We start from the raw sequence: 26,782 nt of genomic DNA on the forward strand, positions 1-26,782 counted from the left end.
ATGAAGAAATAAAATAAAAATTTATATAAATCATATTGTTATATATGGGGCATTTCACGTGAAATTTTCATTCACAATTTTTTGAACTAAAACATATTTTTTCGAAATTGTTATGAAAAATGAGAAAATACGTATTTTTTTATTTTTGGATTTGATAAAAATTTTGGAAGTTATGATTTTTTAAATTTAACGTCGTCAAATGCAGAGTACGTTTTTCTCTGTCCTACTAACGGAGATAAAAAATAACATTAATTATATGAAATTTATTTGATTTTGTTTCAATATTTTAAGTATGTAGTTGAAAATAACGTAACTACAACGGAAGAATCTGAAAAATTGAAATTAAGTTTAAAAAGTGTCTTTATACTCAAAACCGTAGTGTGATCGATTTTTGAATAAATTTTTTTAATTATTTGTTTTTGTATTACTTTCAGAAATACATAAAATTAATCCTTGTATCTAGTTTAAAAAATATAAATAGTATATTAATAGATTTTGAGAAAAATCACTTTTTAGACTTAATTTTAATTTCTTAAGTTTTCTTTTTTTTCATAAAAACTTTGAAATAAAATGTATCAGTTAAAATTTTTTTTTTGGAATAACTCTACATGTAGAGTTATGCTGAATTTATTTCTGCAAACATAAATTCTGCATCAGTAAATCAGTAAATTCTATACAATTTAATTCAACATTTTAAAAATTTTGAACTCTTTACATAAAATAAGAATAAATAATCTCTACATATGGAAACTGCACACAATTGTTATTTTAATCCCAATTGAAGCTCCGGATCTTAAAAAGGCCTACACTCAAATTTACTTCACAAGTTTTAGTATCTGGTATTAAAATTTTGAAATTTTTTGTTCAATTACAATTTCTAAAGATAAGAATCAACTGTTAAAATTTGGATATTGAAAGATTTCAAAATTTTCATACCAGGGACTAAAACTTGTAACTTAAATTCGAGCGTAGACCTTTATAATATCCGGAGCCTCAATTATGTACAATTTCCATGTGTAGAGTTTTCTTGTGTTGAATTTAATGATTTTCATCTAATGTGTAGAATTTACTTATGTAATGGTTTATTTATTTTCATTTAATGTGTAGAATTTACTCATGTAGCACCCTAAAAAAAGTAATCTTGATTCTAGCGAATTCCTCTTAATTTGATGCATATTTTCCTCTTAAATATTGTATCAAAAGTAATAGTCTTCACTTGAGAGGATTTTCCTCTCGCATATAATTTGACAATTATGGTTATAAAGTGATAAAGAAAAGCTATTATCATGCACTAAATTAAATATCTTTAATTAAATATTAAATGATTTATAGTTAATTACTTACATTAATTAATAGATTTGTTTATTTATTTAACTTTAATTCAATGTTTTTGACATCAGAACCCCAAAAAATAGTTTTGTTTTATTATTAGTCACCAAAGAATAAAAATATTCTACAATTCAAGTGGAATACTTTTGTTTTAAGAGGGATTATTGAGAGGATATTAGAAGAGGATTTTTCCTCTAAATATGAGATTACTTTTTTCAGGGTGAGGGTTTATTTATTTTTATTTTATATGTAGAGTTTACTCGTGTAGAATTTATTTTTTGTAGAGTTATTAAAAAAAATTTATTTTCATTTTTATATTAATTTGTCGAGTTTATGCGTCTACAGTTTACGGTGAGAATTTTCTACTTTACTTTTTATTGTGTAGAGATTCATGATGCAGTATTTAACTGTGTAGAATATATTTTCTTTTCATTTTGTTAAAAATTTCCTCGTGTATAATTATAGCAGTGTGGAATTTTCTTGTGTAGAGTTTATTTGTGTATAGGATTAATACTATCCCGAAACAAAAAGTAAAAAAAAAATAAAAAAGAAACCGCCTTCGAATAATCGACACAAATGCTCTGTTATTACACTACAATATTGTTATAAGGAAACTTTAATCCTATAAACTTTTTCAATATGTCATTCTTCTTTTTGAATACGATATTCTATATGTATATAGAAAAGTGACCTCACTTCCTACAGAGAACACAGTTTTCCTCTCTTTTGAATTTATATTGGCTTTTGTCGTATACACTTTTCTTGATGCATTCCTCTGCAGTAGTGAACGTCGAACATTCTTTCTCACTAGGAGAAGAAAAGAATAGAATGCGGGTTACAAAAGAAAAGAGCAAAAATAAAAAGAATGAGATGGGCCGAAAGGTTGAAAACCTATATATATATATATAGGAAAAGAGTTGAAAACAGTAGAGAAAAAGAGGTACAAAGACCAGGGGACACGAGAGAGAGAGATTGAAACAAAGGCAAATAAAAAAAAAGAAACAAGTGAAGCAGTAAATTGACTCAAATATATATATATATATAACTGAGGTTTCAAACCCTACATAGTGCGGGGTATTAGAATCGCTAACAAACTACAATAACTTGATTATCCATTGAACACGTCACTGGAAGTGTTAGGATTCCCAAAGATCCAGGGATTACGGTTACGTAATTAAAGTGGAACTTGCCTGTGTTATTTCGAAATTCTTCACTTTGTGTAATCTCGAAGTGAAATGTCACATGAAATTCAAGCAAAATTGGAAAATACTTTTGGTTTATTATTGAATTCCCAAAGTTTCATATAAATCGATTCGAACTTGAAACAAAATAGTTTATTATCTCGGGATGTAGAGTCGAGTCTGTAGATATATGAAAGCAACAAGATTTTCGTCTAAAAATATGATAAATAATGTATGAATGTATGTATATATAGAGAGGAAATTTTCTATATATATTTTTTGGCATTTATATCGATGATCACCGGACTCTATATGACACTTGGGACTTTTCCTTATGAATATCAGACGGAGAATCGACATCGAGGGAAGCCCTTCACGAATCACAATAGTTGTAAAACGAGTCAGTCTTGTATTGTCTAAGTTTCAAGATACATATATTTTTTCCCCTTCACAAAAAATAAAAGAACTTTTTCTTGATGCAGGTAAATTTTGAGTGGTGTAAAAATAAATTTTTTTTGCACCTGTTGATATATAAACTCAGATCTCGAGTTAAAATATAGTTCGTTATATTTAAAACACTGGAGTTAATGTTAAAATAATACCTTTTTCTCTATACTGTGATATAATATATATAATTGGTAAGAATCGATAAAACAAGTTTTTGATTTTCACATTAGAAAATTTTTAAATAAAATAAAAATTATGTCACGATGCTGCACTTCTTGTATAGTAAGCTATCTTCATATTTTTAACAATAAAATTTTATTTGTTAGAAAAAGAAACACCAATAATATGACCGTCAAAAAAAAATAACAATTTTATTTCTATGTGTGTTCTTTTAATGTTTCTTCTTTTTAAAATCAAATTGTCAAATCCAATTAACCTCAAAAGCTTAAATCTCACTACACTAATGAGAACTTATTATTTAATTTTATTCTAGTATTTTTCTCTTATTTTTCTTTTGTTAATTTTAAAAATTTGTTTTCTTAAACCATTATAATTTTAATTAATTTTCTCTAAACATTTCTTTAATTTAATTTTTTGTACATATTTTTTTAATTGTTTAATAATTAATTTACGTGAAAATGTGTAATTGGAAAAAAATCATAATGAATTTTGCAAAAATATAGGATAAAAACTTACTTTAACTACTAGCATTAAAATTACATGAATTTCAAACGTTCACTAATTCAAATTAGTAGAAATTTTTATTTATTATTATTTTTTAATCAAATTACTGTTGAATTTAGTAATTCTTTTCACTAACGTTTAAGTAAAAAATGTGACGAAAAATTAGTAGAAATTTAGTGAACGAATTCTTACTAATTCAAATTTAAAGAGTACTGTCTGACAAGAAATTTACTTTTACTACTGTTACAAATATTATAAGATATTAAACTCTTCTGTCCGACTAAAATTTATTTTTACTACTTATGCTAAAATTACAAGAATTCGATACATTTTAAGTAACTAAGACTTTCTTTTACATTTTTCAAATACTAAAATTACAACATTCTGTCTGACTAATAATAGTAATCTTGGGAAATTTTTCAAACCGCTGTCTGACTAAAAATTGCTTTAACTACTAATATTCGAATTACTGGAATTTCGACCGTTCTGTCCGACTGACAAGAATCTTAGGTTCACTACTAACACTCTAATATTGAACATTTTAAGAATGTTCTGTCTGACCAAATACTAAATTTTACTACTGATATTGAAATTAAAAGAATTAATAATAATAGTTCTGTCTGACTAAAACTTAGTTTCACTATTTATACTAATAAAATGCAAAAATTTAAACAAGATTATCGGGACTTAAATCAACTTCTACTACTATTACAAAAATTACAATTGGAAAAGTTACAATTTACTGAACCTTATAAAAAAAGTTCAGTACGATATTAATATTTCCAGAATTTGAAAGTTTTGTCTGACTTTAACTTCCCTTCCGTCGTGAAGGGATGTGGGAATCAAGATGTGGGAGACGTTAAAAGTAATCTGAAGTAAGATATGGGGAATGGGTCTCGACAAAAATATTACTTAAGAGCATTTGAACCTTCGTGACGTCACAAATCATGGCGCATGACACGCAAACTTCTCAGGTATGTGAAAAGCACAATTTTGAATATTTTTTAAAAAAACCTTTTGGAAAATGTTCAGAGAAACATAGACTATGTCTGTTATGTGCGAAAAATTCAAAATTTTGCGTTTAAAACGTTTTTTAAACAATGCCTACATATAAGCAATTCGTGTATTTTTCCTTACTTGTGACAACCAACTTAAACATTGTTTAAAAAACGTTTTATACGCAAAATTTTGAATTTTCCGCACATAACAGACATACCTGAGAAGTTTGCGTGTCATGCGCCATGATTTGTGACGTCACGAAGGTTCAAATGCTCTTAAGCTGATATGGATGTGGAAGACATCAAAAACTTTAAAAATTTAATAAGGGTTCCAATCAATTTTAAATTATATTTTTAAATATTTTATACGAGTTAAAAGGCATTCCAAAATTTCGCCTAAATTTCATTTTAACTATAAATTATTTACATTATTTTTCCCCTAATTTGTAAATATTTTTATAACTAAAAATTGCAGAGAAAGGTATTTTTACACTTTTCAACAAAATTTCAATGTTTATAATAAAATATAATAAATAATTTAAGTTTAATTTTTTTTTATCTTAGTTATAAGAATGACAAACTTCAATTTATCGATGCCTACACTGAGAAAAATGTTTAGTAACTACCAAAGTTTGGTTCTCTCTACCAAATTTTTTATTTAATATAGATGCAACTAGACCGTTTGGTTGTCACACAGAGAAACTTTGTTCAAGAATCATTCCTGAATTTGTCTCTACGAATCCTCTACGAATCCTAGTAACAATTTGAGATTAAATCATTTTCACAATGTAAAAAGGCTTGGAAAAAAACTTTCGTTTTTTTAACAAGTTTTATTTATTTATTCTCACTACACAAACATTTTTTATCAAAAATGTCTGAAAAACATAAAATAACTTTAACACTGAAACTTCACGACGCGAACGACATATGGTTAATGTTGACATCCCGTAAATGGGAAGCGACGCCATATTTACGAGAACAGCGCATGCGCAATTCAGTATGTCAGCGATTTAGTACTGGGAACCAAACTATTTAGTTCGTAAACATGAAAGCTTCAAATATATTTTTTGGTAGAGCCACTTAAACTTTCCGATTTATTGACACTTTCTATTCTGTTGTGACAATTATATTTTAGTAACGCCAACTAAAAAAGCTCAACTAAATTATTTTCTTATTATTAAGAAATTATTTTTCTCAGAGTATCAATTAAAAACATAAGAATAAGAACGATTTAATAGAAGGTTTTTTTTTTTGCCTTAAGGATTTTGCAATCTATCGATTGCTATTGCGCGTCAATTTGTCGTCCAGTTGCTTCAATTCCTCGAGAGATTTCCAAGTCAATTGTAATGTCTTTTATTTTTTTTTAGATTCTCGTTATTCGTTGAACGTCTATATATGCTAGGCGGAAATCCGTTGAAATAAATTCGATTGTTCGACAATGCGAATACTAATACACTTCAAGTATCTCCTCCATTCTTTGATGTTTTCTCTTTTTTCGGTCCTCTTCTCTCCCTTCTTTTCTTCGCTGTTGCTATTACGATGCACTCGAACAGAATACCTAAAAAGGGGACTTCGCGCCACTTCCGGGGACAAGCATTTCTAGCGCCATTTCTTTTTTCTCCCTTTCATTTTTTTTCTTTCTTTCTTTTTCTTTTTTTTCAAAGTTGCGGCAAAACAGTCGCTTGATATTCAAAGGCAAACATATAGTTGTCGACGAGTTTGACAAGCGAAGCGATTATTATTCATCACACGATAAACAAGTCATTGGAAAACGATTATAACTGGCAAAAGTCAAAAAATCGTTCATCAATTATTTTTGATGGATTTTCACGAAAAAAATTGCACAATCATTCGTGATCAATCGTACAATAGAAATCAGTTGTCAACTGAGTTTAATTAATTTGAAAATTAAATAATAAAATTTAATCGAAAATTTACAATCACAAAATGAAAAAAAAAATTTCAAATTTGTTCACCTTTACGAGCGATTTATCGATAGAGGACGTATGTATATTAAAATCAAAGCACTATACTTTTGTGTTTATCATTTTAAGCCAAAAGTTTCGTAAATAAATTACGTATTCCGCGCATGTTTTCAACTTTTGATGAAACTTTGGATTTCCCAAAGGAATATGCTTTAACTTGTAGCAATTTTCTTTTGCTACATTTCATATTTGTTCGCCTTTGAGAAGTTGAATTATTCTCCCTATTTCAAAAGAAATGGGAAACATATATATTTGAAAAAAAAACGGTGAATCTCCCCCTACTCATATAAAAAAAATGTTTTTTTTAGAAAATAAATAAACGTATTTTCCCAAATAACAAAATATCCATTTATTTGGAACTGATCTATAATTCAGACTTTAATTAGAGAATGAGTTTTATTCTATATATATATATAGGTGTGAGCAATTTTACACATGCTACATATTAGCATGTTAACAACCTTAAAAATTATGCACGTCTAATTAACTTTTTTATTTTACGATTCAAAAGCGGACACGTCTCACTAAAACTTTACCAACTTCTACTTAAAGTTTTATTAACATGTCTCGACGTGACTTTATTTATCTAACTTTGAGAAAAACGATTTAATTATAAAAATGGAACATTATAGTCAGACAGTGTGAATTTTTCATTTAATTTTCAAAACATTTTTTTACATGAAATTTTTACGTTACTCAATAGAGACAAAATTTATGTGAAATTCAAGTGAAAAAAAGAAAATTGATTGTTACATGACGCTACAAAATATTCCCATGATCTTCTAGGAAATTCATAATGTCCGCCCCGTGGGAATATTCCACGATATGACATTCAGAGAATAATCAGGTGATATTGAGGGAATTCAAATAACATTTTATAACACATTTCCATGATTATGAGCCAAAATTTATGAACGTTCAAATGAACGAAATTTTTTTTGCAACTTCTTTAACTTTTAAAGTTGTTAAAATTTATCAATCTTCCAAGTCAATTGTAATATTTGAAAAAAGGAAAATAAAAAATAAAAAACGATCCCTTTTCTTAACGTTTCGACAGCACAGCTGTCCTCATCAGAAACTAAAAAAATTGTTTTTTTTATTAAAAAAATATTAAAATAACAATAATTTATAATTACATAGTTAATTAATTTAAAAATTTTGAATATTACCGAAAAAAAGTCTATGACTTCTGTTCAGTGTTCACTGACAAACTAATCACAAACAATTTTTCATATAATACGAATTTGACAAACGAAAAGGTAGTGTACATTCTTAGGTCATTGAACTCGTCGTATTCGTATACAGATTATGACGTTTCAAGTATAATTGTATTGATAGAAACTCATCTATGAAAAGTAAATTAATAAACTCTATTATTTAAATTTATAATTAGAAAAGAAGTTTATATAGTTTTTGTTCTTTAACTTTTGTTTGAAAGTTTTTTTTTTAATTTTGTATATTTTACCCAATAAACGAAAAAAACCATAAATTTTGGGACTTTTTTATGGTTTTCACCATAACAATTAAATTGTTGGGTTTTGACATTATGATTTTCGTAATCAGCGCATCAAAATACATAAAAGTACATTGTATAAAAATAACCAAAAATATTTTTAAAAAAATCAAAATTCAAAAATTTTTGAAAAATTCCGAAAAATATTGTAAAAATTGTTTGCCCATTATCGGGCTATAGGCTTAAAAGTTTTGTAAAAAGAAGTAGTTTTTTTGAAAAAATTACAGTACGTCCAATGAGAAAAATGACTTTTTATCATTAAAACTCAAAAATTTGATAGTAATATCGTTTAAAAAAAATTTTCGATTTTTTTGTTGAAAAGTACGTTTAAAAACATACATTTTGAAAAGAAGACTTTTAAAATTGATACATTTTTAAGGAAGTTATGAACATTCAAAAATTAAAAGTCATGAAAATTCTCCAATTTTCAAAATTCCATAACCCGAAAACAGCTTGCTAAAAGAAAAAATTATTGGAAGCTAGTCTCAATTAGTACTAAAAGAAAAAAAAACTTAAAAAAAAATCGGAAATGCAATTACAGATGGACTTACACTTTGGCGTGGAATACATCATATGAGGCAAAATTCCTGAAATGTCCGAACAAAAAATTAAAAGTTCTCGAATTTAATCCATACTTTTCTAAAATGTTGTTATTGTTGGTGAAAGTCTAAAAATCAATTATTATTGAATTTAATAAAATAGTTTTTGAATTACAACGTTTTTAATTTTTGACTTTTGAAAAAAAAAATTTTTTTCAATGTACAATATTTATAAGTAGAATGCATAAAAGTTAACATATATATAATGATTTTTGAAGCTTTTTTGACGAGCTACACGCTGTTAATAAAATTTTTTTGTTTTAAATAACATTTGACCTTGAAATTCAAGGTCAAAATGTTAATTTACGTTTATCTCAAAATCGGATTTTTTAAAATTATTTTTAACTATCTCAATGGAAAGCTTGACTAATTTCCTACAAAACATGTAATTTTCAGAGTGGGATCTTTTAAAGTTTTTGAGATATTAATTAATTAATTAATTAATGTTTATAACAAATGAAATATTTTACAAACGAATAAAGTTACCGTAATTCTGAAGTTAGTAATTGAAAGTTAACGTAATTCCGCATCCAACGAGCCCTATATGAAGTATTTTGGATAAGTAGATTGTTAATAAACAATTAGTTAACATTGCAATTGTTTATTAACAATCTACTTATCCAAAATACTTCATATAGGGCTCGTTGGATGCGGAATTAGCTTAACTTTCAATTGGTTAGTTTAGATTTACAATAACTTTATTTGTTTGTAAGATATTTCATTTTTATTGTTATTTAACTAAAATTGAACAAAAATACTTCATATAGGGCTTTTGGATGCTTGTTGTTAGTAAAAAATAAAATATTTTACAAACAAATAAAGTTATGGTAATGCTGAACTTACCAATTGAAAGTTAAGGTAATTCCGCATCCAACGAGCCCTATATGAAGTATTTTGGATAAGTGGATTGTTAATAAATAATTGCAATGTTAACTAATTGTTTATTAACAATCTACTTATCCAAAATACTTCATATAGGGCTCGTTGGATGCGGAATTACGTTAACTTTCAATTACTAACTTCAGAATTACGGTAACTTTATTCGTTTGTAAAATATTTCATTTGTTATAAACATTAATTAATTAATTAATTAATATCTCAAAAACTTTAAAAGATCCCACTCTGAAAATTACATGTTTTGTAGGAAATTAGTCAAGCTTTCCATTGAGATAGTTAAAAATAATTTTAAAAAATCCGATTTTGAGATAAACGTAAATTAACATTTTGACCTTGAATTTCAAGGTCAAATGTTATTTAAAACAAAAAAATTTTATTAACAGCGTGTAGCTCGTCAAAAAAGCTTCAAAAATCATTATATATATGTTAACTTTTATGCATTCTACTTATAAATATTGTACATTGAAAAAAATTTTTTTTTTCAAAAGTCAAAAATTAAAAACGTTGTAATTCAAAAACTATTTTATTAAATTCAATAATAATTGATTTTTAGACTTTCACCAACAATAACAACATTTTAGAAAAGTATGGATTAAATTCGAGAACTTTTAATTTTTTGTTCGGACATTTCAGGAATTTTGCCTCATATATATAATTATACAAAAGTGAAATTGCTGTTCTGCGACTAAATAACAAAGATAGAAGGGCAACACTTGAGGCAAGACATAAACGTTTATCTATGCTGTGCATAATTTCCAACTGGCGTGAATGACATGGCACTAAGTACATTACGTTTTCAGTGGTGGTTCGCGCGTATTTCAAAATCTTGCCGCAGTATGTATTACATGGTCCGAGCGTGTTCCGGTGAGTTTCAGCATAGACATAACCCGAATGCAATATGCATGCGAATTTGAACTCGCCAACTGAAATGGGAGGGCAATGATATTCACGGACGACGCCGAATGCAATCTGTGGCGCCGTTATTATATGACACAAAAGATGAAAAGCACGATTATTTTACACACAAAAAAAAACTGACAATATTTTTTGGCATTTTTTTCCTCACAATTTTTCAAATAAAACACAATCTCGATTATACAATGATAAAAAAAAAGAATTTAAAATTAAAAATATTTATTTGTATCAAATAAATATTTATTTGGCTCTGAGACGAAATGTATATATATCTTCTCCCTGGTTGTAATGAGAAGTTTTTTTTCTTTTAGTAACTTCAAAATAAAAATACAGTCTCACTTTTAATATATTCTTGAATTTAAAATATTTTATAAAAAGAAAACTTTTCTGAAACATTTTTATTCGAAATGGAAAAAAAATTTTTTACAGGATCTCACGTATGGCGAAAGTGGTCACAATTGGCGAAGTATCATATTCTCCCTTTTGGTTATTGGCATGATTATCGCTGGCATTGTTACAGCAATCTACCTCCTTGGGTGAGAATATTTTCTATTTTTTTAAATTAAAATTTAATTTCAAATACATTATGCAGTGTGTTCAGAAAGTATGAAAACTTGCAAATATCTCGAAAAGTACACATTTTCGTGATACTTCTTTTTTCACTGTTGGGTCCCGGGACAAATTTTTTGGCTTCAAAAATGTAGATCTTTTTTTAGTAACAACTTTTGTTTTGAATATTTTTCACGAAATTGCATACTTTACGAGATATTTGCAAGTTTCCATACTTTTGGAACACCCTATATATTAATTTGCAACTGTCAGGGGCGTAGCCAGAAAATAATTTCGGGGAGGATTTTGTAAAAGTAAATTGAATTTTTTGAGCTTGGAAAAAGTGGAGGGGATCAAGAAAATTTATGATTTCGGGGGAGGGGGGTTGAACCCCCAAACCCCACCCCTGGATACGCGCCTGGCAACTGGCAAAAAACATCTTTCTACACATACTTGAAAATAATCAATGACATTTATTATTATAATAATAATTTATTAAAATAATAAAAGAATTGATTATTATTATTTTTCAAGTAAGGGAGCGAGGGGTTGGTTGTAACAATTTTCTATATCGTGGAATGTTTAGAATATTTTATAACAATTAATAATTTTATCGATAAATTATATTATTTACATGATATATAAGAGCAAAATAATTATTTAAAAGTACACCATTTTATTACTGGAAGTCGTTTTTTTAAACAAAAAATGTTTGTTACAATAATAATTTTGGACCCATATTAGAACGTTTATCTTTTAATTAGAAACACAAAAGTATACTTGTGCAACCTTTTTATAATTTTTATAATTGTATTAGAACACTTTATTGAATAGTATGTAACACTTTAAAATTTTAATCTTAAAAATTGACGAATGTATAGTAAATCGTTTACTGCGATACATAAAGAATAGTTAACCAAATTTTACGAAAATGATATTCATCAATTGCCTGACAAAATTGGCGTATCTCTTAAAAATCTTTTAATACTTGAAGTCAAAAAGTCAAATGCACCAAAAAAAAAAAAAAACTGTTACTTCTTACCCCTGTTACAACCAACCCCTCGCTCCCCTAGTTTGATCCAATATCTATAAGAAATAAGTGCAGACATTCTATTTAATTAAACGAGAGGAAACTAACTCTTCGAGGATGTACTATTTTGTGTTAAATGCATTGAGAGTTTTGTAAAAAAGAAAGTTGTTGCTAATTACAGATACGTCGATGAACTTTTGTATTGGAGCGGAAAGCGTTTGTCATTGGAGGATTGTTTACGAGGAGATCTGACACCACATAGACTACCACCGTCATGGATTTCTCACGACAAGTTCGTTTATCAAGCAGACGATGGTTCTCTCACTTTACTGGACACTTCCAATAACACGGTGTCACTTTTAGTATCCAACCACACGCTGGTATGTTATTTAAAATATAAAACTTCATTATTTTATAACGATATTTGTGAAAAAAAGCTAACCAAAATTATTAAAATTAATCTATGGTAACTTAATCCAATTCGCTTTATCTTTCTTTTTTTTTTTTATCAAAAATGACGAAAACTTGGAAAACTAATTAAAAACCAATCAATAGATAAAACGAATTCAACGAAAAACTATTTAGTAAAAAATAATCTTCTGAAATTCCAGAAAATTATATTTGTGAGAGAGAAAATAAAGTGAAATTATTGAAGTAAAATAATTGATCCAATATAGAGAAAATGAAGAGCAAAATGCTCATATATATGTATATTAATGAAAGAGAACTAGCCACACGCATCAACGCCTGTCACAGTGAAATTATAACGCCGGGTGGAGAATTTCATTTGAAAATTATGTGTAAAGTCCACTTTTGGCATGGATCCAAATAAATTTATTGTGTGCTCAGTGTAAACCACTTGATACTAAATTTTTCATCGATTTGTGAACACGTTCATTATTCGTCAGTTATTTTCTTTCTTCTACAAGAAAAATATATCAAACAAAGAAAAAAAACACTGTTACATTCTCTCTCTTTCACTCGATTCGATAAAAGTTAACAATATAAAAGTATTTACAGGCGAAAAAAAATTTTCTTTTCTTATCTCTATTTACAAAGTTTCAACATTCTTTCAAACTTTCTTAATATCTGATCGACAAGAGCTTAAGTTGAAAATTTATAAACATTTATTGTGAAAAATAACTTTCAATTCTTTTCTAACTTTGTAAATAAAAGTCTTAACTTATATGAACAATAATAATGTGTCTTAATTATAATTTCAACAACAAAATTGATTATTTAAAAATTCGTTAAAGTAATTTATACTTTAAGGGTAGGAACTAAATTTATTTTGACTCCTTTAAATTTTAAGGGAAGGCCACGGTTCGCCAGAAGAAGGTTTAAATAAAAATGAATTGGCACTTAAAAATCCTTTTTGATTATGGTTCTAAGATGAATAAAAAACTTTTCTCAATAGGTTTTAAAATCAGCTTACGTGCCCAATTTAAAACAAATTGAGTTTTAAATATTTAAAAATAGTGTTTTATGAGGAACCAGAATTTATTTAATGTATACTTATATGCGTATAGATAATAGATGTTTTAGATTTGGGTTCAAATAAATTTATTAACAATGAAGTTATTTTCTTGTTTCGCTTTTATATTTATGCATTAAGAGTGTCGAACGGTATCTGAAATTCTTCGGCAAGAAGAGTGCTTTAATTTTCGCTCTGAACGTGAAATAGTATTGATTTTAAAATACTTTTTTCTCGAAACACGAACACTTTTAAAAAAATCAGCCAAAATCCTCATCTTATAAATTTCCTAAATCCAAAAGACTGTACAAATCCATAGAAAAACATGGTTGCAAAATAAAAAGTAGAAAAGTAATCTAATAACAGCTGCGACTTTGTGCGCCCTGCATGCTGCTGCCATCTGACCGCGGCAGGAGGTAATGAACCCCTCATTATATTAATTTTCGTTTTGCAATCGTGTTTTTGTATGGATTCGTATAATCTTTCGGATTTAGGAAATTTATATAAGATAAGGATATCTAGCTGCTTTTGTAAAAAGTGTCCGTGTTTTGAGAAGAAAGTATTTTAAAATCAATGTTTATCATTTTCACGTTAAGTGACGTTTTTATAGAGCGATAATTAAAAAGTCTCTTCTTGCCAAAAAAATTTCAGAGACCATTCGACTCTCTTAAATAAATTTTGTCACTCTTAAAATCGTTCTTTTAACATTATAATTTAATTTTTTAAAATTGGACACACACACACACACTACAGCAATATAATTATTTATATGTAAAATTGAAAATAAGTAATTATTTTATCATTTATTACAGTATTTATTAGATTAAATAAATTCTGATTCCCATAAAACACTGTTTTTATATAAAAACTCAATTTCATTTAAATCGGGCACGTTAACTAATTTTAAAAACTATTGAGAAATGTTTGTTATTTATCTAAGAATCATAATGAAAAAGAATTTTTAAGTGACAATTCATTTTTATTTAAACCACCTTCTGACGCACCGTGAGGCACCACCACTAATTTTCATTCCCTTAAAATTTAAATTATCAAACGAGGTTATATTTTTTTTCTTGCATCATTTGAGTACTAAAAAATATACAGGGTGGTGGTCAGAAATAAAAATATTTATTTTTTGATTAGTTTAGAAGTTCTAGAAAAATTTAAACTTTTTTCCCAATTTTTACTATACGCAGAAAAAACCTAGTCTCCTTTTTGCTTTTAATGTAAATGATGTAGAAAAATATTTTAATTCTTTAAAGGGGAATATAATTTTTTTCTGAATGCCTGTATCTATAGTAAGAGAATAATCTTAAGTGTCAAAATTTGTACTATATGATGAAAATTGCTGGCACGTATAGGTATCTCAATTAAAATGATTTTGAGAAATTCTAAGGTAAACTGATACTAGGCGCAGAGTACCTATAGTAAACTAATGTGAAACGTCTACCCGTGCATGCACACGGTTATATTACTCGAGAGAAATGTACAATCGTTTGTGTGTGTACAGACAGATAATTGATTGGCAATTTGGAGCAGGAATTCCTTTGTGCAAAATGTACAACCAACATCAGCTGCTAATCTCGATCATTGAATTAACTTATGTCTCAATAATTTATGATCTAGGACGCTCGTTGATGAGAGACGTTGACGTCTGTCAACAGGCAAAACCATTCATGAGTCCCTCAGTTATACCTTTACGTATATACAATAATTCTTAATCAAAAATTAATTTTTTTTTCTTTTATATTGTGAATTAATTTGTGATTAATATATTATTTTTATATTATTATATTAATTACTATTTTTAATTCTTATTATACAATTTGTAATGAAATGTAATTGGAACTTTTATTACATTTTTTTTTAAAGAATTTCAAAATTTAAATTTATTTATCTATAAGTTAACATGGCTGTGGGGTCTAAGTACCTGGCTCGTGTGCGAAGGGTCCTTGGTTCGATACCGTATGAGTGTGAAATTTTTGAAAAATTATATATTAAATAGGATTTTATATACTGCCTTATCAATTCTGACAAATAAAAATTATGTTAAGTGAATTTTCGATTATATAAAAATTTTGTAATATAGAAAATTGGTTTAATGAAATTCTATAAAATGAAAATTTTAACTAATGATTTTTAGAATTTATGCATGGGTCTCTTCTTAAATTAATGAATATATTTATTGGCTGAAAACAATACTGAATTGGCTGAATTAAAATAAAAAATGTCAATTAATTACCTTGCATTTTAGACTCAATAAAAGTGAAAATGTGAAATTCGAGCATTAATTTCTAATTGAACAAACAACAAAGTAATTTTGTCAGTTAATTCCTCTATATATGAAGAAACTTAAAGTTCATAAAGTGATCGCAAGTATAAATCCTTAAACCAAATGCACTAACATAACTTGACTATAAGGTTTATATTTCATTAAAGTAAGTTACCTTATTCGTTGTTGGTGTTGGCACTAGAATTATGTAGCATCCGGTAGCAGTTTCCGTGCATCCAAACTGAAAATGAAAACAAAATATTTATTTTTGATACGCTTCATTAACACTTTATTTATATATATATATATATATATATATATAGAATAGTGATCGTGTAATGAGTTTTACCAATTTAATTCGAAATTGATTATATCGACATTACGAACACGATGAGGGGAAATAATTTTGTTGTGAAATGGGGTGCTAATGGAAAAGCAAATTAGCTGCACATGAAACCTTTTGACTTGTCACAATACGTGCTCTCAAAAACCTCATCCCCCACAAACAATGGAATTCAAGCCTTCTGCAATTCTATACTCATGAGTTTCTCTCTCTCTCACACACACACATTTTGTTTTGTGCCGTTTACTGGAACTCAAAATAAAACAAAGCCTATATATACATATACAACGTAGAGAACGTGGAATGCAAGGTATTCCATATATATGTATATACTAGATATATAGTGAATGCGGAAAGGGAAGCTCGAGGGTATTGCATTTTCTACTTCGATAGCTCGATTTTGCTTCCAAAGTCTGCAAAACCAGTGGAAGAAGGTAAGATTCGAAGAGAAAAGAAGAGAGAGATAGAGAGGAGAGCAAAGGAGCTGTAACAGAAACCCAGGGTAATTGATCTCACCAAGATCGTAGTAAGAGGATACGGAAAATAAGGATGAGGAAAAGAAGAAGAAAATGATGAAAAAGAGACAGAAAAGAAGAGAGAGAGAGAGAGAGAGAGAGAGAGAGAGAGAAGGAAAGAGAGGAAAAAGAATTGAAGAGGGGGGAGGAGGTGCTCGTTTCGTGGACGAGTTCCAAATCCTCATCCCCTTCTTTATCTCATGTACTACACTGTGAGGAGGGAGTTTTCGAGCCGGGGGACCGGAACACGAGGGAATACCGCATTGATCCGAACAGATCTGGCGTCCACTAGGATGCCGCACCCGATGTCGCCACTAAAGTTCCAAAATTGTCATGAAAAAAAAGCAAGTGCAAAAAAAAGTATCAAAAAAGTGATACGTTTTACTCAGTTTTCTTGGCCCAAGTTTTAACTTGGTTTTATTTCAAGGTGCTTGAAACTAGATAACCTTTCTAATGGGACAACTGTAAAGGATGATTGCCGAGAAGAAGGATCACTTGCAAAAAAATGATGCTCCATTCTATACTTATAATCCTCAATTTCTTTTCATTAAAAAGTGCTCCTTTTTAAAATTATAAACATCTTTCGTTTCCATTTTCTTTCATTATAATTTAATATATTATAAGCACCTTTAATAAAGAAACCTCTTTTTTTTACATTATAAATAATGATTTAGAGAGAAAATTCTGGTTGAAAAAAAATCTTATTTTGCTTTATTTTTGTGAGATTATGCAAATTTTTTTTTAGTTAGAAAAATTGATCCATTTATTCTTTTTTGTTTATCTGTGAAAATAGTTTAAATTAAATTATTTAAAATTTCACCGAAGCTGTTTTAAAATTTAAATCATCTTTTTCTTTAAAAATATACAGTTGGGCTATAAATTTTGTTCCGATTCTTCCTCAAATTATAAACATTGTTTTAAACGTCTTTTTTACACTTTTAATTAACGATATAACGTGTATTAACGAATATTATACTCAACAACCGAAATAAAAAAAAGGGGTGATAAATGTTAGCAAATCCATCACAGTTTCACCTTTTGCCACAATAAAAATCAATTTTACTGACCAATAAAAGTGGTTTTTATATGAAATATAATCGTAAATTGAATCCTCCACAAAATACCAATAACCAAATACAAGAATAAGTTGGAGAATCGTTTTTTCCAGCCAATTTATTTTTCTCAATCAATTGATTAATTACACTGTTAGACTGAATGAAAATTCAGTCATATTTTTCTAATTGTGTAGTTATAGAAAAAAATTTCTTTTAATTTAAAAATAAACTTTTTACACTGAGAAAAAAAATTTAGTGTTTGCAACAAAATTGTTTGGTTAGGCAATTTTGATTCTTGTAACCAAATTTTGGTTGGCTGAAACAAAGTCGTAGGGTTATCTCAACCAGACATTTGGTTAGACCAACAAAATTATTTGGTTGAACATTTTTAAATTCCAACCAAAATTTAGTTACGACAATAAAATAATTTGGTTAACACAACAAAATAGTTTGGTCTAAGAAACCAAATGAGCGTTTGTTGTCCTAACCAAAATTTGGTTGCAGCAACCAAATAATTTGATTAGCTCTCAGCTCATAGCTTAAGAGAACAGTTAGTTTAAATCTCTCACAAGGATGGATAGTCCATTGGTCATATCTCCCGACCTTCAGTTTTAAAACAGAGGTTCGATCCCAGGCGGAGGTGAGATTTTTCAAAGTCCATAAATATTTCAATTAGATAAATATAAATTCAATGTTAAATTGATAAATAAATAATGAAATAAATAAAAAAGATAAAAAGAAAAGAGATAAGGTAGAATAAAATTTTTAATTTTACAAAAAAAACTGTTGGTTTGATCAACCAAACATTTTTGTTGACCTAACAAAAAAAATTTGATTGTGCTAACCAAACATTTTTGGTATGCCAACAAAAAAAATTCAACCAAATTTTTGGTTGATTCAAACAAATAGTTTGGTTGCTTAAATACCAACAAAATTTTTTTGTTGGCCCAACCAAATTTTGGTTGCTCTGACTAAACATTTTTCTCAGTGTATTAAATTTAGAATTGCTACAACCACAAAATTTGTTTGTTTCAATAAAAATATCAATAAATTAATTGGTATAATTAATTCAAATAATGTATAAAAAATTCTATCACGACAGTTTAACTTTCATAAAAATCGTCACAAATTATATGTTTTAACTTTTTTTTCCAGAGGCAGCTTAATGTTCAAGGATACCAATGCAGTTCTGACTTGCGCTACGTGCTTTTTAAACACAATGTTAAACCAGTAAGTAGCTTACTTTAATATTATATTCTCATATTATAATCCACTAACAAAATGCTTTCAGGTCTTCAAGAGCATTTCATGAGATAAACTCAACCGCGAATGTATGCGGGGGTATTTGAAAATTGTTCTTTTTGTCAGAAATACATTATTTGCTGAAAATTACGAAACAAAAAAAAACCTCACTATTATCAAACAACTTTTCCACAATAGAATTAGACTCGTCATATAACAAAAGAAAAAAAACCTCCTTTAATTCTTTTATTTTACCATAAAAAAGAACTTATTAAATACAAAAAAAAATTACAGAAAGAAAATAAATTTTTTTTAAATAGATTCTGTAAATTTTATATAAAATTTTTGCAATAATATCAAATTATTTGACTTTAAAACGTTTTTGTGTACCTACTTGTAAAATAATTAAATATAAGCCGTTGAATGTCGGATTTGTTTAATGACATCGCAAATGAAACGATTTCTTGCTATAGTTGAAGTATTTTAAGTGTTCTCTTCCTTCTAAATTTTCTATCCCTCACCGTATAATGTTGTAGTTATGAAGCATTGTTACTTGTAGTGGAACGAAACAACAACGATCAAGAGTATACTTTAAAGTCGTTTAAGCCATGCGACGTGATTTAAGTCTCTTTTAAGTACTTTATTTCTGTTCCTCTCTTTAGCGAAAGTTATATATATATATAAAAATTTTGTTGAGAGGAACCCTAAAAACAATCAAGTCATGAATTAGAATTTATAAAACAAATATGTAAATGATCTGTTTAAATAAGAAAAAAAAACAATTGCTTTTTAATGTCAATTCAGATATATACATTCTGTTGCATGATTCACTATTGCCTTATTTTCTTGATTTTAAAGTCAATTTATTCAAGCACATATATAAAAAGCAAATAAGAAGAGCTATAAAGTCAAGAAATTGGATTCGAGGATTTATAACACTTTGTCTTTAATATTAAAAAGGAAGATTCACTATACATTTCTTTGATACTTCCTTGAACATTTTGATCGATTTAAACGTCAAAGAATAAAAATACTTAAAAGAGTGTCAATATTCTTTCATATCCATCATTGTAAGAGACTATTCAAGTATTGGGTTATAGTATTTAGTTAGAAAAGAGGAGTTCCTTATTTACTCACCATTTTTTTAAATGGATAAATGGAGAAAAAGGATAAAAAATAAAATCTTACGTAAAGATTAATTAATTGTGGTATAACAAATTTTAAAAAAATTCTTAAATTTCTGATCCGAAAACAAATGAATTTAACCTAAAATTATAAGAATTTAGACCAATGTATCTGACTAAAATAACTTACGTTCACTACTGATAATAAAAATACTTCTGCCTGACTTAAAATTGTCTTTTACTACTTATCTACTTATCTTACTAACTTTATTTACACCCATAGAAAAAATAAAAAGAAAAGATGGTCTCAGAACCAAATAAATATTTATTTGTTTAAAATAAATTTTATTTGAGATAAAGAAAAATTTTATTTGTCCTAAATAATTTTTTAGGGTTTCATGGCGTCCGTCCGTCCGTTGTACACTCGTATGGTTACCATAGCAACCGTTACCATGGTAGTAAACGTTACCTTGGCAGGCCACAAAACCCTACAATGGAAACGCCATGCGCCTGCTTATCTCATATTTTTTTATTTAGAACAAATAAAAAGTTTTTAGGCTCTGTGAGAAATATATATTTTTACTTTTCTCAAATAAATTTTATTTGTCTTAAATAAACGCCAATAAAATATTTCTCTGGGGTGTACTGACACAAAAATTATAAGAATTTGTCTAAGTTTTTTCAGTAGTAAATCGAACCTCTATTGCATCTACTTGAACCTCGAAATCCTCCTATCCTAGATAGCACGTAACTTTGCGGCAACCTTGCCGCGCAATATTGTTAACCTTGCACGGCAATCTTGCCGCAAGCATGGTAAGCTTACCGAAAAATTGCAGTGTAAGATTACTGCAAGATTGCGGTGTAAGCTTGCGATAATCTTACTGTGCAATCTTGCAGTAACCTTACACCGCAATCTTGCAGTAATCTTACACTGCAATTTTTCGGTAAGCTTACCATGCAAGCTTGAGTCAGGTGGGACATTTAAAGCTTGCGGCAAGATTGCCGTGCAAGGTTGGCAATATTGCGCGGCAAGGTTGCCGCAAAGTTACGTGCTATCTGGGATGACTCTTACACACCCTCTTTTAACACTCTTTTTATCCTACAAATTTTTATTGAAATTCTGAAACCCTCTACCTCTACATACTTTCAATAACTCTTTCAACTCTTGTAAAACGTCTCATGAGGTTTTATAGTAATATATATATGTGACGCTCCACGAGAAAAGGGACCTATCGCGACAAAAAATTAATTTCCAGTTTTATATGCGAATCGATAGTATTTGAGTTGCTCTTTCAAATAGAAATGCCAAAAATAATGTTTTTCTAATTACTTTTTTTGTAATAAAGCTTTAAAATGACCCTGTCAATCGCGTTCCAGCACGGACTACGGAATCCATCCCCACCACCACTACACTAGTATACTTGTTGTATCCGTGAGACGTAGGAACGATGTAGTAGTAAGGTAGTGGGGCTGATTTTCGCTGGCGCGTCTCAGCCAATCAGAACGTTCGACTTTAAACACCTTTCCTGTATAATTCTGTTTTGTCGCGATAGGTCCCTTTTCTCGTGGAGCGTCACATATATATATTTACATTTGCAAGAAAATAAATAAAATAATGCTTCAATTTTATTCCAACCCTTTTTCATTTAGTCGTAATCCAATGTGTATCTTGTCATCAACAATTACAGAAATGCAGACATATACAAGATCTGTAATTTGAAAAATTTCTATGTAAATATATTTCTAACAAATAATAATCAATAGTTATAATATTGATATTTGAATGGTTTTTAAATTATAATTAGTGCGTACTTAAAAACGCATGCGCTATGAATAAAAGACGCTGAAGGATTTATGAGGTTTTATACAGAAATGGAAATAACCGCACGGTTCGAGGTTGAAAAGAGGGTTGAATTTCTATATAAACTAAAACCTCTTTTTACTCTCTTTACACCTTAAAATTTCGAGGGAAAATAGGTTGAAAAGAGGGATTAAATTTCGACTCGAGTAAATTCCACATTTATCGTTCATATTGAAACATGTAAAAAAAAATCATGAGTTGTGTCTGATTTTAACTGCCTTTTACTACTGTAATCCTCAAAGGGATGTTAAACTTAATCCACAGTGACATATTTATTAATAGCTATATCGACTTATAACATTAGCATTGATTCTATATGATAAAGAAACTTTTTATAATTTAAAAATAAAAAATTCAAAAGTACATGTACATTTTTTTCTATATACGGAAATTTAGTGTTTTAGTATTAAATTTTATGACTGACGAGTTAAAGTTTAACATTCTTTTAAAGGAAATGTCATAAAGTTAAACTCTCAAAAGAAATCGCAAGGATTTAATGCATTCAAAGTAAATCCGGGTTAAAAGGGTAGATTTAAGATAAAGACTCGATTGAAAAGAATTATTCGATTTTCCTACTGTATAAGGTTCAAAGATAGAGGCATTATTTTAAAAAAATTCAACGTAATTCATGTTCGAAAAATAAATTTTCTAGAAAATTAAATAAAAATCATTTGGAGTTTAATTTTCTTATGTTTTACAGGTATTCCGGCACACCTTTACTGCTCATTACACGGTGTACGACGTCACAAACGAGTAAGTAGAGGAAAAAAAAGATGAAAAATCAAAATCCCTATATAAAAAAAGGAGTAAAAAAAGAAGAAAACGTGATGACATTCTCTGAATTCTCCACAGCCATCATATGCCACTTCGCCTCCACAGTTTTTCGAAGCTCTATCAGACGCGCCTTCAGCATGCGTCCTGGCTTGGGAACACGACAACCCTCCTCATGATATCGGAGAACGACATTTATCTGAGAATCTCGCCTTCGGCCACGGAGGACGCTCGCTTGACAGACACTGGAGTGCCAGGAGTAGTGTACAACGGTGTTCCCGATTGGCTTTATCAGGAAGAAGTTTTACCAAGACCCGAGGCAATATGGTCAAGTCCAGATGGATCGCATATTCTCTTTGCGAGTTTCAATGACACCAAAGTCACTGAACTCGAGTTCCCATGGTTTGGAACACAAATCGGTCAAAATGGCTTTGGTGGTATTCCAACGACGGCCACTAAGCGAGGCACTTTCCCACCATCACGAACCATCAGATATCCCACTCCTGGTTCACCAAATCCCGAGGTTGATCTCTGGATAATTGACATAAATAATAACACCAGTTTTACCAATGTTACCAATACAATGCAACCTATAAAAATGAGACTAAGACCACCTCCTGCATTAGATGGACAGTAAGTTAATTGAATAATTTAACATTTTTTTCGCGATGGATTCATTTTTAGGGATAAGAATACAATACAATTAGAAATATCAAGTATTCAATGTCTTACCAAAATAAAATTTTTCTAATCGAAACAAAAATCAAATGACAATATACTTATTGCATCGGATTTTTTTCCTTAACTCTTTCAGTCCCAGTTGTCGATATATCGACCACCTTTAAAGCCATCAATTTATTAAAAATAGTTTAAAGTAAAATTTTAAATAATTGCATACTTTTCATTTTCAAGTTTCTACAATTAGTATTTAGTAGTTTTGTAACAAATAAATCTATATTATTTATACTTTTTTGTTATTAACATATTTATATACGGCAACACATTATTTGAATACCCGGATCAAATAACTCGACCGACGCTCGGACGCACGCTCTAATGGTAGTCGGGTAGCAGTGAGCCGCCCACAGGCTGTCACTTCTACTTGACTGGTAATAAAGCGTTCGTCCGAGCGTCGGTCGAGTTATTTGATCCGGGTATTCATTTCAAGTTAACCTTTATTGTAATAAAATTAAGTTACTAACTTATAATTGAAATCAGGGGTGCTTTTTATATTTTCGGGTATGCTAATTACGAATCTCAAATCGTATATGCAAATTCAAAATGTCGGATCAAATATGGCGGGGATAAGAAAAAGTAAAAAAATATCAACTTTGCTTGAAAGTTGTCACTCGTGGGTTTTTGGGTTCGCCGATTACGAATCTGAGGTGCGTTTTCAAAAATTCAAAATGGTGGATCCAATATGGCGGACGACAATTCTAAAAATCAATCTAATTTACTTGAAAATCGTTACTCAGGGGTTTTTGGGGTAGCTGATTACGAATCTTGAATCATTTTTAAAAAAATCAAATAGCGGATTCAATATGGCGGACGATGAAATCAAAAATCAAACAAATTTGCATGAAAGTTGTCACTAAATTTAAGTTCGAAATTAGAGACCCCAAAAAGCATCGAGTGACAACTTTCATGCAAATTTGTTTGATTTTTGATTTCATCGTTCACCATATTGAATCCGCTATTTTGAATTTTAAAAAAATGACTTAAAATTTGTAATCTGCGACTCTCAATACCCTCGAGTGACAACTTTTAAGCAAATTTGTTCAATTTTTAATTTCATCGTCCGCCATATTGGATCCGCCATTTTGAATTTTTTAAAACTCATTCCAGATTCGTAATCAGCGACCCCAAAAACCTCTGAATAACCATTTTCAAGCTGATTGTATTAATTTTTAATAAAGTCGTCCGCCATATTGGAACCGCCATTTTGAACTTTGAATAGCTGACTTCAGATTCGTAATCAGCGACCCTGAAAACCATAGGTGCAGTACCTCTTGTAGCTATTTATCAAGTGTCCTAATTATGGGATTGAAAAGATTAAACAATTGAAATATTAACAAAAATATAAATGTTTAAAAGATAATATTTCACTTTTTATACGATACCTCGAGATAAGGAAATTTTATGATTTTTATTAAAACGAATTTCTAACCTATAAATAATGACGAATATAATCCACACTGAAATATTTGCACCCATTTTTATTATAACTGTCATTGCTTCTAAAGCACCGAGAAACGGAATTTTTTACTTAAAATTTGAAAATTATCAATAGATAGATACAAGTTTTCTACTTTATTAAAAATACCCATTCTAAAATTCTGAATTTTTTTTTATAAAAAGAAAAAATGTTTTTTTTTATTTATAAATATGGATTTACTATAGTATATACCTAAGTATGAGAATTTTTAATTTTTTTGTAAATATCAATATAACAATGCTTGTTAACATCGAGTATGCATAAGTATAACAGCGTCTGTAAGTGAGCAAAACACTTTGCTCGTTCTGAGTGCTGACACAGATTACCGTCAATTATCAATTTAGTACCCGCAGCATTACTAGTGCTTCTTTCATATTACATACAAATTTAGAATAACACAAGACCAACAAATAAATATATATATATATATAAAATAAACTTGAACATAATATTTTAATTTCAAAATATAGTAAAGAAAACTAAAAAATATGTTAGTAAGATGTTTAGAATTATTAATCACAACAAAATTAGTCTATATAATTACATGATCAGTTTTGTGGACAAGAACTTTAATAGCATGTTAAAAGAAATTGTTGAAAATTAAAATTTAATGTTATCATTTTTTTCTAAATAAATTTTAAACAAAAATACAATTTTTATAAAAAATTCTCTAATTATAAATTGTAATTAATACTTTTACAAGATAATTTCGTGATCTTCAAAATAGTACTAAACTTCTTGTAAATTAAGAAATTAACGTAAAATTTTTAAATTTTTTAGTGAAATAACAATTGCATGTAACTATTATTTATAAAAAAAATATATCTCTAACCTTATCCTGTACTCGATGTATCATTGTATTTTAGACCATGAAACGTTGCAAAAACATACGCGATTTAAAAAATTTCAAACACTCCCGGAACCACGTTTGAATTTTAAGAAACAAAATACTTTTTCTAAATATTTAAACGATCGCGATTTTAAAAATTTCGCACACTCCCGGAACCACCCAAAAAATTTACTAAAATAATTTTTAAAAAAATGTCAAAAATTTATTTAATTCGCGTATTAAAAGATTCGTGCACTCCCTAAGTTATTCACTTTCAAATATAAAAACATAAAGTAAAAGAGAATAAAGGAAATATATTATATTTTAATACAGCAAACTTTTGATTTTAAAATTTACACTCACGTTGACCACGTCTAATCACGTCAAGACACGATTTGCAACTGATTGAATTTTATATTATCTTTGGGATTTTCAATTCACATTGTTTATGACCTTCGGCTTAAAATACCCATTGTACTTCAATGTCAACATACAAACTCGAGATGCAGGTATAAAAGTAATAAAATTTGCAAAATCCTTTCGACATATTTAATATACTTTGAAATTATATTTTTTAATTGTAATATAATATACACAGGAAGAAAAAGTGTTAAAAATATTTTAATACTATTTTTAAAAAATAACAGTTGACTAATTTTTATTATTTGTTAGACTTTAAGGGGAGGCATCACCCCCAATTTTGACCCACTTTAATTTACATTATTAAACGAGGTTTTATTTTTTTTCTTGCATCATTTGGGTCTTAAAAACATACAGAATGGTCCAAAAAATGAAATTTTAATTTATGACCATTTTAGAAATTAAAGTCTTAAAAAAATTAATATTTTAAATATCTATCTTTTTTTGCAATTTTGACTATTTTTCATCGACAATTTTTTTCCACTCTTTTTTTTTAATGATTCTTAAGAATCTCTCGCATGGATTTTCAAAAAT

At 28.5% G+C, this 26,782-nt stretch overlaps 1 protein-coding gene and 1 long non-coding RNA gene across 4 annotated transcripts in view; one reads left to right on the forward strand and one right to left on the reverse strand.

Moving 5' to 3' along the window:
* Window positions 1-26,782, forward strand: part of LOC127286918 (inactive dipeptidyl peptidase 10) — a 163,201-nt gene that overhangs the window by 118,710 nt on the left and 17,709 nt on the right. For 2 of the 3 annotated variants that reach the window (XM_051313564.1, XM_051313565.1), the window contains exons 3-7: window positions 10,978-11,084; window positions 12,309-12,507; window positions 18,942-19,016; window positions 22,714-22,766; window positions 22,866-23,417. In XM_051313564.1, coding sequence (XP_051169521.1) covers window positions 10,978-11,084; window positions 12,309-12,507; window positions 18,942-19,016; window positions 22,714-22,766; window positions 22,866-23,417 — 986 coding nt within the window. Of the gene's footprint in view, window positions 1-2,901; window positions 2,993-10,977; window positions 11,085-12,308; window positions 12,508-18,941; window positions 19,017-22,713; window positions 22,767-22,865; window positions 23,418-26,782 lie in introns of those variants that run through there. The other variant, XM_051313566.1, reaches the window with a different exon arrangement.
* On the reverse strand, window positions 10,975-20,143 carry LOC127286962 (uncharacterized). The gene is made up of 3 exons (XR_007843820.1): window positions 19,423-20,143; window positions 16,049-16,114; window positions 10,975-11,097 (listed from the first exon to the last, which is right to left on the reverse strand). It is a non-coding gene; the product is annotated as an uncharacterized LOC127286962 (long non-coding RNA).

Source organism: Leptopilina boulardi, unplaced genomic scaffold, assembly GCF_019393585.1.
Source record: "Leptopilina boulardi isolate dan_hultmark-lab unplaced genomic scaffold, ZJU_Lbou_2.1 LbouV2_366, whole genome shotgun sequence".
In the NCBI taxonomy this organism is placed as follows: Eukaryota; Metazoa; Arthropoda; class Insecta; order Hymenoptera; family Figitidae; genus Leptopilina; species Leptopilina boulardi.